Source organism: Prionailurus viverrinus, unplaced genomic scaffold, assembly GCF_022837055.1.
Source record: "Prionailurus viverrinus isolate Anna unplaced genomic scaffold, UM_Priviv_1.0 scaffold_50, whole genome shotgun sequence".
Classification (NCBI taxonomy): domain Eukaryota; kingdom Metazoa; phylum Chordata; class Mammalia; order Carnivora; family Felidae; genus Prionailurus; species Prionailurus viverrinus.
The window spans coordinates 2,704,997-2,717,383 of NW_025927613.1; the positions used below are offsets into that span (position 1 = coordinate 2,704,997).

General features: G+C 45.6%; 1 protein-coding gene across 1 annotated transcript; it reads left to right on the top strand.

The window, feature by feature from the left end:
• The first annotated feature begins 365 nt into the window (after positions 1–365).
• On the top strand, positions 366–5,078 carry SF3B4 (splicing factor 3b subunit 4). The gene is made up of 6 exons (XM_047848046.1): positions 366–452; positions 927–1,055; positions 1,517–2,059; positions 2,386–2,592; positions 4,272–4,445; positions 4,661–5,078. The coding sequence occupies exons 1-6, from the start codon at positions 419–421 to the stop codon at positions 4,846–4,848; spliced, it is 1,275 nt and encodes a 424-aa protein (XP_047704002.1). The 5' UTR covers positions 366–418; the 3' UTR covers positions 4,849–5,078.
• Positions 5,079–12,387: the final 7,309 nt, after the last annotated feature.

Here is a 12,387-nt window from a genome sequence, read left to right on the forward strand (position 1 = left end):
CTCAGGACACCCTCCTCTGGGGAACAAAGAAGGATCGTTTGGCAACAAAATATAAAAAAGTAAAGTTTTGTTCTTTCAGCTTTTGAATTTCCATTTTTGGGAGCAGTGTGATCCTTTAGCGTCCAGTACTGCCTTAAGAGGGTCTGAGCATTTGCATCCCGCCTCCCTCGCTTTCACCGCCCGCACGAGCACTTCCTCGCAGGGCCATTGATGGGAGGCGGCCCACCGAATCGCGGGAAGTCTCCGCCGTTCCTAAGATGGCCGCGGCCGCTTCCGGCTCCTCCCCCGCCGCGGCCGCTTCCGGCTCCTCCCCCGCCGCGGCCCTGCCCACTGCCTTCACGTCCGCGTTCGCCCCGGAAGTGGAAGTAGAGTTCAGAAGGCGGGACCGCTGCCTGGAGACGGCGGGAGCTCTTTCGCCATGGCGGCCGGGCCGATCTCCGAGCGGAACCAGGGTGATTGGAGGGGATGAACCCGGAATAGGCCCACGGGGGCTGGCAGGCATCGACTAGGGCCAGCAGTGTTTTCGCCTGGGCAGGAGATCGAACCCCCCTGGAGGGCGCGAGACCGGCCCCCGTGCCTGCCGGAGGGAGGGTGGCCGAGTGTAGGCTGAGGCCTGTAGGGGTGGTGCTGTCTGTGCCCAATCCCTTCTCCCTTCCCATTCAAAAAAAACAAAAAACAAAAAACAAAAAAACCCCACAAAAAACAAAAGCCAAACCAAAAACAAAACAATTCACCAAGAGAATTTGTAGCAGAACCTTTAGCTTTCGGAAGGCTTTTTAGTTCCTGGAAAGGGAGGTGTAAGCGTTTAACCGAATTTTCTTTTTTTCTTTTTGCTCCTATACTCCATCTCCACTCCCAATTCCTCCGCCTGTTATCTCCTTCCTGTCATTCTTTCATACTTGGCCTAACCGGCTTCCATCCTCTAGATGCCACTGTCTACGTGGGAGGCCTGGACGAGAAGGTTAGCGAACCACTGCTGTGGGAGCTATTTCTCCAGGCGGGGCCAGTAGTCAACACCCACATGCCAAAGGATAGAGTCACAGGTCAGCACCAAGGTGAGTACATGACAAGAGGTGCGTTTATGTATTGAGGGGACAAACTGCTGGTGGAGGGCTCCAGCAGTATTTATTTATAGATGTTTTGGAATGAATTCTCCGCAGATTCTTTTTTTTTTTTTTCATTTTGAGAGATAGAGAGTGCGAGCCAGCATGAACAGGGGAGGGGCAGAAAGAGAAGGAGAGTCCTAAGCAGGCTCCACACTGTCAGCACAGAGCCCAGTGTGGGGCTTAAACTCATGAACCTGAGATCATGACCTAAGCCAAAATCAAGAGTTGGATGCTTAACCGACTGAGCCACCAGGAGCCCCTGCAGATTCTTTTAAGCGTAGCCCACAGCTTGTTTCTGGAACCATTCCCAATGGAAACAAAGTCGTTATTTCTTGTGGTTTGGAAGGTGAATGAGTTATACCCCATTTTGAATCACTTAAGTTGTTAATTTCCGCTCTTTTACTTCCCAGGCTATGGCTTTGTGGAATTCTTGAGTGAGGAAGATGCTGACTATGCCATTAAGATCATGAACATGATCAAACTCTATGGGAAACCAATACGGGTGAACAAAGCTTCAGCTCACAACAAGAACCTGGATGTGGGGGCCAACATTTTCATTGGCAACCTGGACCCAGAGATTGATGAGAAGCTGCTTTATGATACTTTCAGCGCCTTTGGGGTCATCTTACAAACCCCCAAAATTATGCGGGACCCTGACACAGGCAACTCCAAAGGTTATGCCTTTATTAATTTTGCTTCATTTGATGCTTCGGATGCAGCTATCGAGGCCATGAATGGGCAGTATCTCTGTAACCGCCCTATCACTGTGTCCTATGCCTTCAAGAAGGACTCCAAGGGCGAGCGCCATGGCTCTGCAGCTGAAAGACTTCTGGCAGCCCAGAACCCCCTCTCCCAGGCCGACCGCCCTCATCAGCTGTTTGCAGACGCACCTCCTCCTCCTTCTGCCCCCAATCCTGTGGTGTCATCACTGGGGTCTGGGCTTCCTCCACCAGGTAATGCTTTTATTCAAAATACTTTTGTCTTGTGTTTGGGATATGGTGGTGGTGGAGCAGGAGGAAGGATAAAGGACCTGATGAAGGGGGATGTGGAGTCAGTAGGTGAGGAAAGAGGGATTGAGGGGTGATAGTCGTGGTGGGGAAGAAGGCTGTTGAGTTTCTCCAGGAGGTTGAAGTTGTTCAGACTTGTCTAGTATTGCTTCTGACTTTGAAGAGCTGGGAGGAGGGGAAACAGCTTTTCCTGCCTGAAGAGGCCAGATGGAACAGGCTCTACAGACATTCTCTTCTCCCTGTCATTAACTTTTCTTCCATTTCCTCTATAGGCATGCCTCCTCCTGGGTCCTTCCCACCCCCAGTGCCGCCTCCAGGAGCCCTTCCACCCGGGATACCCCCAGCCATGCCCCCGCCGCCTATGCCTCCTGGGGCTGGAGGACATGGCCCACCATCAGCGGGAACCCCAGGGGCTGGACATCCTGGACATGGACACTCACATCCTCACCCATTCCCACCAGGTGGGATGCCCCATCCAGGTGGGTATTCTTTGCTGGGAAAGGGAGGGATGGCCTTGGCAGAGGAGCTTTACTGCCACTTATGCTCCTGTCCTTGTCCCTCAACAGTGATAATAATAGCCCCAGAGCTCAACTTTTCTTCAGTTTTTCATATAAAACACAAAATACTGTTCTCTGTTCACTTTAACAACTATCATCCTGTTTCCTTTTTCTGATGTAAGTTTTTCCAGAGAGTATAACTGTACTTGATTTTTTTTTCCTTTCACTTAAAAAAAATTTTTTTTTAACGTTTTATTTATTTTTGAGAGAGAGAGAGACAGAGTACAAGCGGGGAGGGGCCGAGAGAGAGACAGGGAGACACAGAATCTGAAGCAGGCTCCAGGCTCCAAGCTGTCAGCACAGAGCCCGACGTGGGGCTCAAACTCACAAACAGTGAGATCATGACCTGGGTGCAAGTCGGATGCTTAACTGACTGAGCCACCCAGGCGCCCTTCCCTTTAACTTCACTTTTCTTCTCTGATTTCTACCCTAAAGCAGTGACCTAATTGCCAAATCTAGGGGATGCTTCCATTCTTTATCTGGTTTGCCCTTTGGTATACTTGAAATTGGGCATGTTGTCCTGTTTGAAAATCTTGTCTCTTGGTTTTATTGGATTCTTCATCTGTCTCTGACTCCTCAGTCTCAGTCACCTTAATAGGCTTCTTTTTCTCCCCACGTAGCTAGGTTTTTATATTCGGTTCTCTTCTCCACATGGCTCCATTACTTGTACACTGATGCCTCCTAGATAAGTGTCTCTGGTCTGTGACCCTTAATCTTGCTGTGTGATGGACCTCTCCACTTTTCTACCCCTGTCTTCAAACCTGTTCTTCCTCTAGTATTCTTTGTTTTCAAATGCTTAATTGAGAAATCTGAGAGCCATTTTAAACCATTTCCTGTCACCCCACTCTAGATACCAAGTCTTATTAATATCTCTGGCATTGGCCCCACTGCCAGTTGCCCTAGTTCAGGCCCTCTTGTACTGATTATTTCACACCTGATTTACTGTAGTAATTTTCTCATGCTTTGCCTCCAGTTTCTCTGTCTTTGATCCACTTGCATAGAGTAATTCTAAAACACAGATGCTCACATACCCTTGCTCAAAATTCTTCTGTTGCTCCTTTTTATCTACAGAGTGAAACTCAAACTTATCACCGTGGCATTCTAGGCTTTTCGTGATCTGGTGCCTGTTCATTACTCCCATGACTACATGCTGCTGCTCTGCATTTCTCTGAGTTACTGGTTTTCCCCAAACATACTGTGCTGTTTGATGGCTCTGTGATTGGCGCATGCTGATGTCCTGCCTGGGATGCTCTAGTCTACTTTGTTGTCCACTTGAAAAATTCTTACTTACTCTTTAGAATTAGATCTTTGCTCAGACAGTGTCTCTGCTACCTTCCCAAATCCTGTCGTCACTCTGTTCGTTACATACTTCTGCAGCACCGTGATACTGTGAAAGTCGTGGAAGGAGCAAGGTGGGTGGGTTGGTAGTTGATTTGTTTGTAACCTTGGAATGGGGTTGAGGATAAGGGCACTTTGTACCAGCCCTATTTTCCATACTCTTCTTTTCCTGACATCATGTCTTTCTCTATTTTGTTCTCTTTTTCTTTGCTTTTTGTATGCCTTTTGTCTCCTTTCTCTTTGTGTCTGTTTTTTTCTCATAGGGATGTCTCAGATGCAGCTGGCCCACCATGGCCCTCACGGCTTAGGACACCCCCATGCCGGGCCCCCAGGCTCTGGGGGGCAGCCGCCACCCCGACCACCCCCTGGAATGCCTCATCCTGGACCTCCTCCAATGGGCATGCCCCCTCGAGGGCCTCCGTTTGGATCTCCCATGGGTGAGTAGGATCCAGCCACCCCCCCCCCCCCCCATCCTCAAATGTCATATTCTTGCAGCTTCTTTTGTCACGCTCCTGTCCCCTGCCCTTTCTTTTATTTACATTTCTGCTCGTGGTGTCCCTGCCAGTCTTCTCTGTACATTCTCCCAACATCAACTAGTACCTGTTTCCCAACTGTTGCTGAAGTCAGTCAACTTTTCTTTTTTTGTGTGCAGGTCACCCAGGTCCTATGCCTCCACATGGGATGCGTGGGCCTCCTCCACTGATGCCTCCTCACGGGTACACTGGGCCTCCACGACCCCCACCCTACGGCTACCAGCGGGGCCCCCTGCCTCCACCCAGACCCACCCCCCGGCCTCCAGTTCCCCCTCGTGGCCCACTTCGAGGCCCTCTTCCTCAGTAATTTCTCATTCTCTTGCCTCCTGTTCTATCTTCCCAATATTTTTTCAAATCCTTGGACCAATCCGAGTTGCTGTAGCTCCTTAGGGCTGAGGCACTAATCCCTCTCAGGCCTTTTTTTTTTTTTTAAGTGTAATTCTTTTCACAGGAGGTGTTTTTTTTTTTGTTTTTTTTTATGTTGGTCCTAAGTGTTTTGCAAATGCACAGAGAAAATAAAATTAAACTCCTTGTTTATTCTTTGTGCTCTTTTCCTCGGCAAAATAACTTCTTTGTTTTCTCTAAGAAGAGACGTCAGTATATTGGGAAAAGAATGGTAAGGTAGGAGGGAGCATGCTTATTCTATGTTTTAAGGCTTACATTTAGCTTATAAGCTGGAAACCCTAAGTACCCGTGATATAGGGTTTTTGTGAATATGAAGCGAGAACAGAGGTGAAGTTCCTGGAGATAATGCTGGCAAAAACAGGAAGGAACATGCACAAAGCCATCCACTGCAGTCCTGCTTGTAATGGTAGTAGGTTGGAGACCGCTCTCCTCTGTTGGTCAGGGATTGGTTGAATAACTTGGTAAATCTACACAGCAGCGGTAAAAAGGAGAGAGAAGACTACCTACTGTTTTAGAGAGACCTCCAGGATACATTAAGGGAAGAAAGTAACAAGCAGAACGGAACGTCCTATGCTCCCTCATCTAACATACGCATTTATTTACATTAAAAAAACCAGATAAACCAAAAAGGAAATTCATACACTGGGATGGGGAGGGGAGCTAGATTTCTCTGAGCATACTATGTTAAACTTGGTTTACTTCAACACTATGTACATAAATGTCTTACATAATTGCGAAACTGTTGAAATTGGGACCGTTGGAACTCGGTAAACCTACATTTCTTCCATGCTTTCCCTTCAGACATCATGAATGAGGAATTTGGATCTTACTCCTATTTTTTTCCTCCTCAGTCCTTCCACACCTGACTTCCATCCCATGGAAATCTGTCTTCAGAGACTTTGAGTAATTAGACCAAATCCAATGGCCCCTTTTCTGTTCTTTGCTGTATTTAATCCTCTTATGTCACCACTTTCCTAAAGTTCTCTTTCTGGTCTATATGACCATGGATTTTGCTGATGTCTAGGCAAGAAACGGTGCACCCGGCCCTCTCGTTCTCTTGAACCATTCTTTAAAAAAAATTTTTTTAATGTTTATTTATTTTTGAGAGAGGGAGAGATGACAGAGTGTGAGCTGGGGAGGGGCAGAGAGAGAGGGAGACACAGAATCTGAAGCAGGCTCCAGGCTCTGAGCTATCAGCACAGAGCCCGATGTGGGGCTCAAACCGACGAACTGTGAGATCATGACCTGAGCCGAAGTCGGATGTTTAACCGACTGAGCCACCCAGACACCCCTCTCTTGCACCGTTCTTACTCACGTGATGTGGTACCTATAAGACCTGCCAGCGGCAGCTGAATGATACAGAGATGTGCAGAGCGCTTCTGTTCTGGTGTTACCAAGGCAGTGAGCTGACACGTGCCATTATTACGACACAAAATATTCTGGGAGCGTGAGGAAGGGTATCCCGGCATGAAAAATCCGAGAAAACTTCCAGAAAAAAGAGTGATAAGTTCGGATGTAATGTCAAAGGAAGGGTAGATGTTTCCCGGGCAAAGAAGGGGAAGCTCCCTCCTGGTAGACTGGATGCTCCCGAGCAGAAGCCGAGATTGGTCAACAGCACTACAAGTGATCCACTAGAGCTGCATGGCATTGGAGCTAGCTGGGGAGCTCCTGTTGATAGGGCTTCTCTGCCCTTTCTTGTGTGGCCCAGAACCATTCGAAACAGCACACTGAGGCAAAGGGAGGAGGCTGCTTCGGGCTGGAAGCTATTGGCTCAGGAATTCTAGCCGTCCTGGGATATGCTTAGCAGCCCGGAGTGCTGAGAGAATTGCCATCCGAGCACCACTGGCAGGGCACACTGGCTGGGAAGCTGCTATCCATAAGGGAAAGCCACAGGGAGGATTTGAGCAAGGGAGTGACTGATTTGCATTTTAGAACTGTGGTATTGGGGGGAAAAGATCTTAGGGAGAAGACCGGGCAAGGAGCCAAGCAGGGCTTTCAGCAGTAATTTAGGGAGAGATGCAGTCCTCGAGGGCTGTGATAGAAGCCCGATGGAGAGGAGGGGATGCACTGGGGAGGTATTCTGGAAGGCAAAAGAATAGGGTGAGGTGTTAGATTGGATATAGTGGAGGAAGGGAGAGTGGAATCAGGATGAGAGTATGCAGCAGGAAGAATTTCCCGGGAGTTGGGATGGAAATGGTAAATTAGGTTTGGCATATGTTGACTTTCAGGTGAATTGTGGCACAGGCAAGTGGGATCACCTAGTGGGCATTTGTCAAAACTTGGGGAAGATTCCACGTGATCATTTCACACAATGAATGGCTAAGGATGCCAGGCTTTTAAATCATAATGGGCTTAATTGACTTCATTTCAAACAGCACTGCTGTGCAGTTACTTTGATGTGGTCATAAGCCGAGGCACTTGGGACCTAGCATAGTTGGCCACTGGCTCCGAGCCCAGGTGCCCGCAGCCAGTACTCCAGCAGCCCCAGGTGGTAGCAGGCTTTTTTTTTTTTTTTAATTTTTTTTTTTCAACGTTTATTTATTGTTGGGACAGAGAGAGAGCATGAACGGGGGAGGGGCAGAGAGAGAGGGAGACACAGAATTGGAAACAGGCTCCAGGCTCTGAGCCATCAGCCCAGAGCCCGACGCAGGGCTCGAACTCACGGACTGCGAGATCGTGACCTGGCTGAAGTCGGACGCTTAACCGACTGCGCCACCCAGGCGCCCCATGGTGGTAGCAGGCTTTGTCTCAGTCCCTGTGTCCTTTCTGCCTCCATGGCATCTATCAAATGAACTGACTAACTGATCCTTGGTGAGGACTTCAAGGACTGTTACCCTTATGCTGAAGATTTCTAGCGTGTTTTTTCATATAAGCTCCTGTGTGGTATTTTTGGCTCTTATCTGATAGCATGTTGATGAATTCACACCATCGAGGAGTAAATTAGTGCCTTTGCTGAATTCCCCACGTCTCTCTTTGGAACCACTATTTCCTCAGGCATTCATTCGCAGAATCTCGGAGCTTTCACTCATTCAACACTAATTTTTGAGTGCCTCCTCCAGTCAATGAGGTTGACTCCCCCAGACTCTCCTCCAGCTCTCCCGCCCCTGGCTCCTGCAGATACTGGTGCTCAGCGGTTCTCTGTGCAGGCCCAGTATTGCTGGTACATTTTAGTACTTCAGTTCACACATCTGTTTGTTATTCACTAAACCAGGGTTTTTCCACCTTTTTTTTTTTTTTTTTTTAAATCATTGCCCCTCTACCACCACGGCTGGAGACATTGTTTTCAAATTGCCCCGCATTGTTTTCAAATTGCGGGCATGAAATTTTAAATCACAGATATGCTATATATGTCTTTTTCTCCAAATTTTTATTTAAAAGTGGAGGAGGGCAGAGAGAGGGAGGTTCCAGGCTCTGAGCTGTCGGCACCGAGCCCGATGTGGGGCTCGAACTCTCCAATGGTGAGATCATGACCTGAAGTCGGACACTTAACCCGCTGAGCCACCCAGGCGCCCCTGTGCTCTATATCTTTTTATGTACTAGGGCCCTTTGGAGGGACACAAACCATTGTAATATCTAAGATTCCTGCTCCCCAAACCAGTTTTTGTCCCCTTTGGGGGGGGGGGGGATACCACTCCCATTGAGAATGCGTGGGACCATTGGTCCTTAATGTTTTGTGGGCCCCAGACAGCCCTTTGAGAGCATGACAAAAACTGTGGACCCTATCCAAAAAAAATACATACATGCCTGTATTTCCAATATCCTGAAGCAAAAATTACATAAGGTTCATAGATCCCAATCTAAGTATCCTTGTATTACACTGAATCTCTTCAAGAACCCTGAAGGAATCTCATTCTATTAATTTATCTCCCGAGAGTACCCGAGATGCCTGGCATATATAATAATTGTAAAAATAGTAACAGCTAATGTTTACTGAACTCTTCCTAATATGCCAGTACTAAGTGTTTAATACTGTACTAAATGTTTATCTCAGTTAATCCTTGTAACAACCCCCCGAGGTAGGTTTTGTTATTACCCCCATTTTAAGATCTGGAAATGGATATTAAGTTATTTGACCAAGGTCACATGCTACGAAATGATAGATGGAATACTTGAACGAAGATCTGCATGAATTCTAGAGCCAGTTGCATAGTCATGTTATACTATATTTACCAAATAGGTACTTGTTGAATGAATGTTTTCCTTTGCTATTAACCAGCTTTCTTATAAGATAATCCCTCTTTAACTGGCTTATAAACTCCTAAAGGATAAGAGCTTTTTTTGTGCTTTTTTTGCTTCAATTGTTAGCATCTCTCACTGGAACTTTATGGTATCTTAGAAGTGCTATCATTGACCCCATTTTGTCCCTCAGTTTCCCCATCCTGACAATCTCCTGTGCTTAGAGTGTGGTTGCTAGAAGCAGTGATAGAATACAGGGGGTTGGCTGATGAGTAACTGGGCAAAGAAGCTACACTAGGAAGCTTTATAAGGCAGTGGTTAAAACACCTGGAAAGCTCTAAAAGCCAGAGACCTATATACGGTATGAATCTACTTAAATGAAGCTCTAGTCTAAGACAAATCTTAAATTTTTTTAATGTTTATTTATTTTTGAGAGAGAGACAGAGACAGAGACAGAGCACAAGCTGGGGAGGAGCAGACAGAGGGAGACACGGAATCCGAAACAAGCTCCAGGCTCTGAGCTGTCAGCACAGAGCCTGACATGGGACTCAAACCCACAAACTGCAAGATCATGACCTGAGTCAAAGTTGGATGCTTAACTGACTGAGCTACCTAGGCACCCCTAGAAAAGACAAATCTAATGTATGGTGACCAAAAGGAGATCAGTAATTGCCAGGGATGGGGATATTGACTGCAGGGGCAAGGGAATTTTGGGGGGCAAAGGAAATGTTCTTTATCTTGATCAAGGAGGTGCTTACATGGGCGTATACTTTTGTTAAAACTCATAGAACTGTATATTTCATTGTTTTATTTTTAATTTTTAAAAATGTCTTTATTTATTTTTGAGAGAGAGAGAGAGAGAGAGAGCTCAAGCAGGGGAGGGGCAGAGAGAGAGAGAGGAGAGAGAGAGAATCCCAAGCAGGTTCTGTGCTGCCAGCACAGAGCCTGACTTGGGGCTTGATCTCACAAACCACAAGATCATGACCTGAGCTGAAACCAAGAGTCAGAGGCTTAACCAACTGAGCCACCCAGGCGCTCCACAACTGCATACTTTAAATGGATGCATTAAAAAAGCATTAGGTCTCTGAATCTATATTGCCTGGGTTCCATTTTTAGTTTTGCCACTTCTGAGTTGTGTGATCATATCAAGTTACTTAACCATCCAGTACCTCAGTCTCATCATCTGTAAATGGTGACCATCTCATAGGGTTAATGTGGAGGTGGGGTGAGTTCATCAATGTAAAGTAGTGAGAAAAGTGCTCAAGTCAGGTAAACACTCTAATGAGGCTAACCATCATTACCACATACCCACTTATCACCTCCTGGGCCATAGTCTTATTTCCACACTTAATATAAGCCATTGTGGAGAAGAGCTGAGTCTAGGGATAGGAACAATTCTAGACTAAAAATGGGGCAACTCTTAGTAGGTAATTAAATTATATTCTTTGAAACAAATTATTTACCTGTTAGTTCAACACTTATATTTAATGGGAGTAAGCAGAAATTTATCATATATACTAAAGATAATAAAATTAAACTTATTTGGAATAATATTTCATTAAGTGTTTACTTACTTAATGAAATTAAGTATATATTGGGGATATAGCAGTAAATATGTCAGATGAGGTCCTTATTCCTTTAGAAATGACAATCTAAGTAGGAGAAGGCAAAAAATAAAAAAGTAAACAAAAATAATAATTTTAGATAGAGATATCTTGTAAAAAAAAAAAAATAAGGCAGGGTGATAGGATACTGCCTGGGAAGTAGGGAGGGTCATCTGAAGGGTGACTTTTTAAAAAAATTTAATATTCATTTATTTATTTATTATTTTTTAATTTACATCCAAGTTAGCTAGCATATAGTGCCACAATGATTTTAGGAGTAGATTCCTTAATGCCCCTTACCCATTCAGCCCATCCCCCCTCCCACAACCCCTCCAGGAACCCTCAGTTTGTTCTCCATATTTAAGAGTCTCTTATGTTTCGTCCCCCTCCCTGTTTTTATATTATTTTTGCTTCTGAAGGGTGACTTTTGAGTGGAGACCTGAATGGTAAGGCAAAGGTCTGGGAGAAGGGATTTCCAGGCAGCAGGACTGCAAGTGCCAGGGTCCTCTGATGGATTTGCAGTGGGCATGCTGGAGCTGTATGTAGCAGGAGACCAGGGAGGCTGAAGAGATTCAAGGAAGAGGGTTGGGGAGGCAGGCAGGGGCCAGATCCCACAAGGCCTTTTAGGCCTTGATTAGAAGTTTGGATTTAATTCTTAGTACAATGGGAAGGCATTGGAGGATTTAAAGAAAGGGGAGTGGTAAAATCTCATTAAAACTTTTCCTAAAAATTGCAGTTTAACATGTTCAGAAAAACACCTAGGTCGGGAGTGAATTTTTATATATGTATGCACCCTTTTAACCTTATATCATCAAGATGTTGGCACATTTCCAGCACCCAGAGGGCTCCCTTGTGCCCCTTCACAGTCAATTTCCACTTCCTGGTGGTAGCCTCTCTTTTCTTCATCACTGTAGATAAGTTTGCTTTTCCTTTGCACTGTATACAAATGGGTTCATAGAGTATGTACTCCTTTTGGTCCAGCTTCTTATACTCAATATTTTGTTTGTGAGATCTTTTTATCTTGTTGTATACAGTAGTTCGGTCTCTTAAAAATTTGTCAAATAGTATTCCTTATATGAATATACCACGATTTGTTTATCTAAATGTAACCATTCTTTGGCTGATAGGCATTTGAAGTTTTTGAATCTTATGAATGAAGCTGCTATGAAAATACTTGTACCTGTCTTTTAAAAAAATGTTTATTTATTTTTGAGGGAGAGAAAGAGTGGGAGCTGGGGAGGGGCAGAGAGAGAGGTGGGGACAGAGGACCCCAATAGGGCTCTATGCTGACAGCAGTGAGCCTGATGCAGGGCTTGAACTCATGAACTGCACATTCATGACCTGAGCCAAAGTTGGACGCTCAACTGACTGAGCCACCAAGGCGCCCCTGTACCTTTTTTTTTTTTTTTTTTGGCCTGTACCTTTTTTTTTTTTTTTTTGTGGGACATATGCACTAATTTCTCTAGGGAGAGAGTATCTGCTAAATCAGGTTTGATTTAGAGGATCCTCCTGACGACTGAGAATGATGGGTAGAGCAAGATTGGAAGTAGGGAAATCAGTTAAGAGGCTATTGTGGCAAAGGACAGAGATGATGGTGGCTTAGACTAGGGGACAGTGGTAGAGAAGTGGTAGATTTAGAACATGTTTTGAAGTAGGGCTGA

Excerpts from the sequence above, each read along its gene's own strand:
- SF3B4 (XM_047848046.1), top strand. The coding sequence starts at position 419 with ATGGCGGCCGGGCCGATCTCCGAGCGGAACCAGG. Across the intron at positions 453-926 it reads GATCTCCGAGCGGAACCAGG|ATGCCACTGTCTACGTGGGA; the intron begins GTGATTGGAGGG and ends TCCATCCTCTAG. Across the intron at positions 2,593-4,271 it reads AGGTGGGATGCCCCATCCAG|GGATGTCTCAGATGCAGCTG; the intron begins GTGGGTATTCTT and ends TTTTTCTCATAG.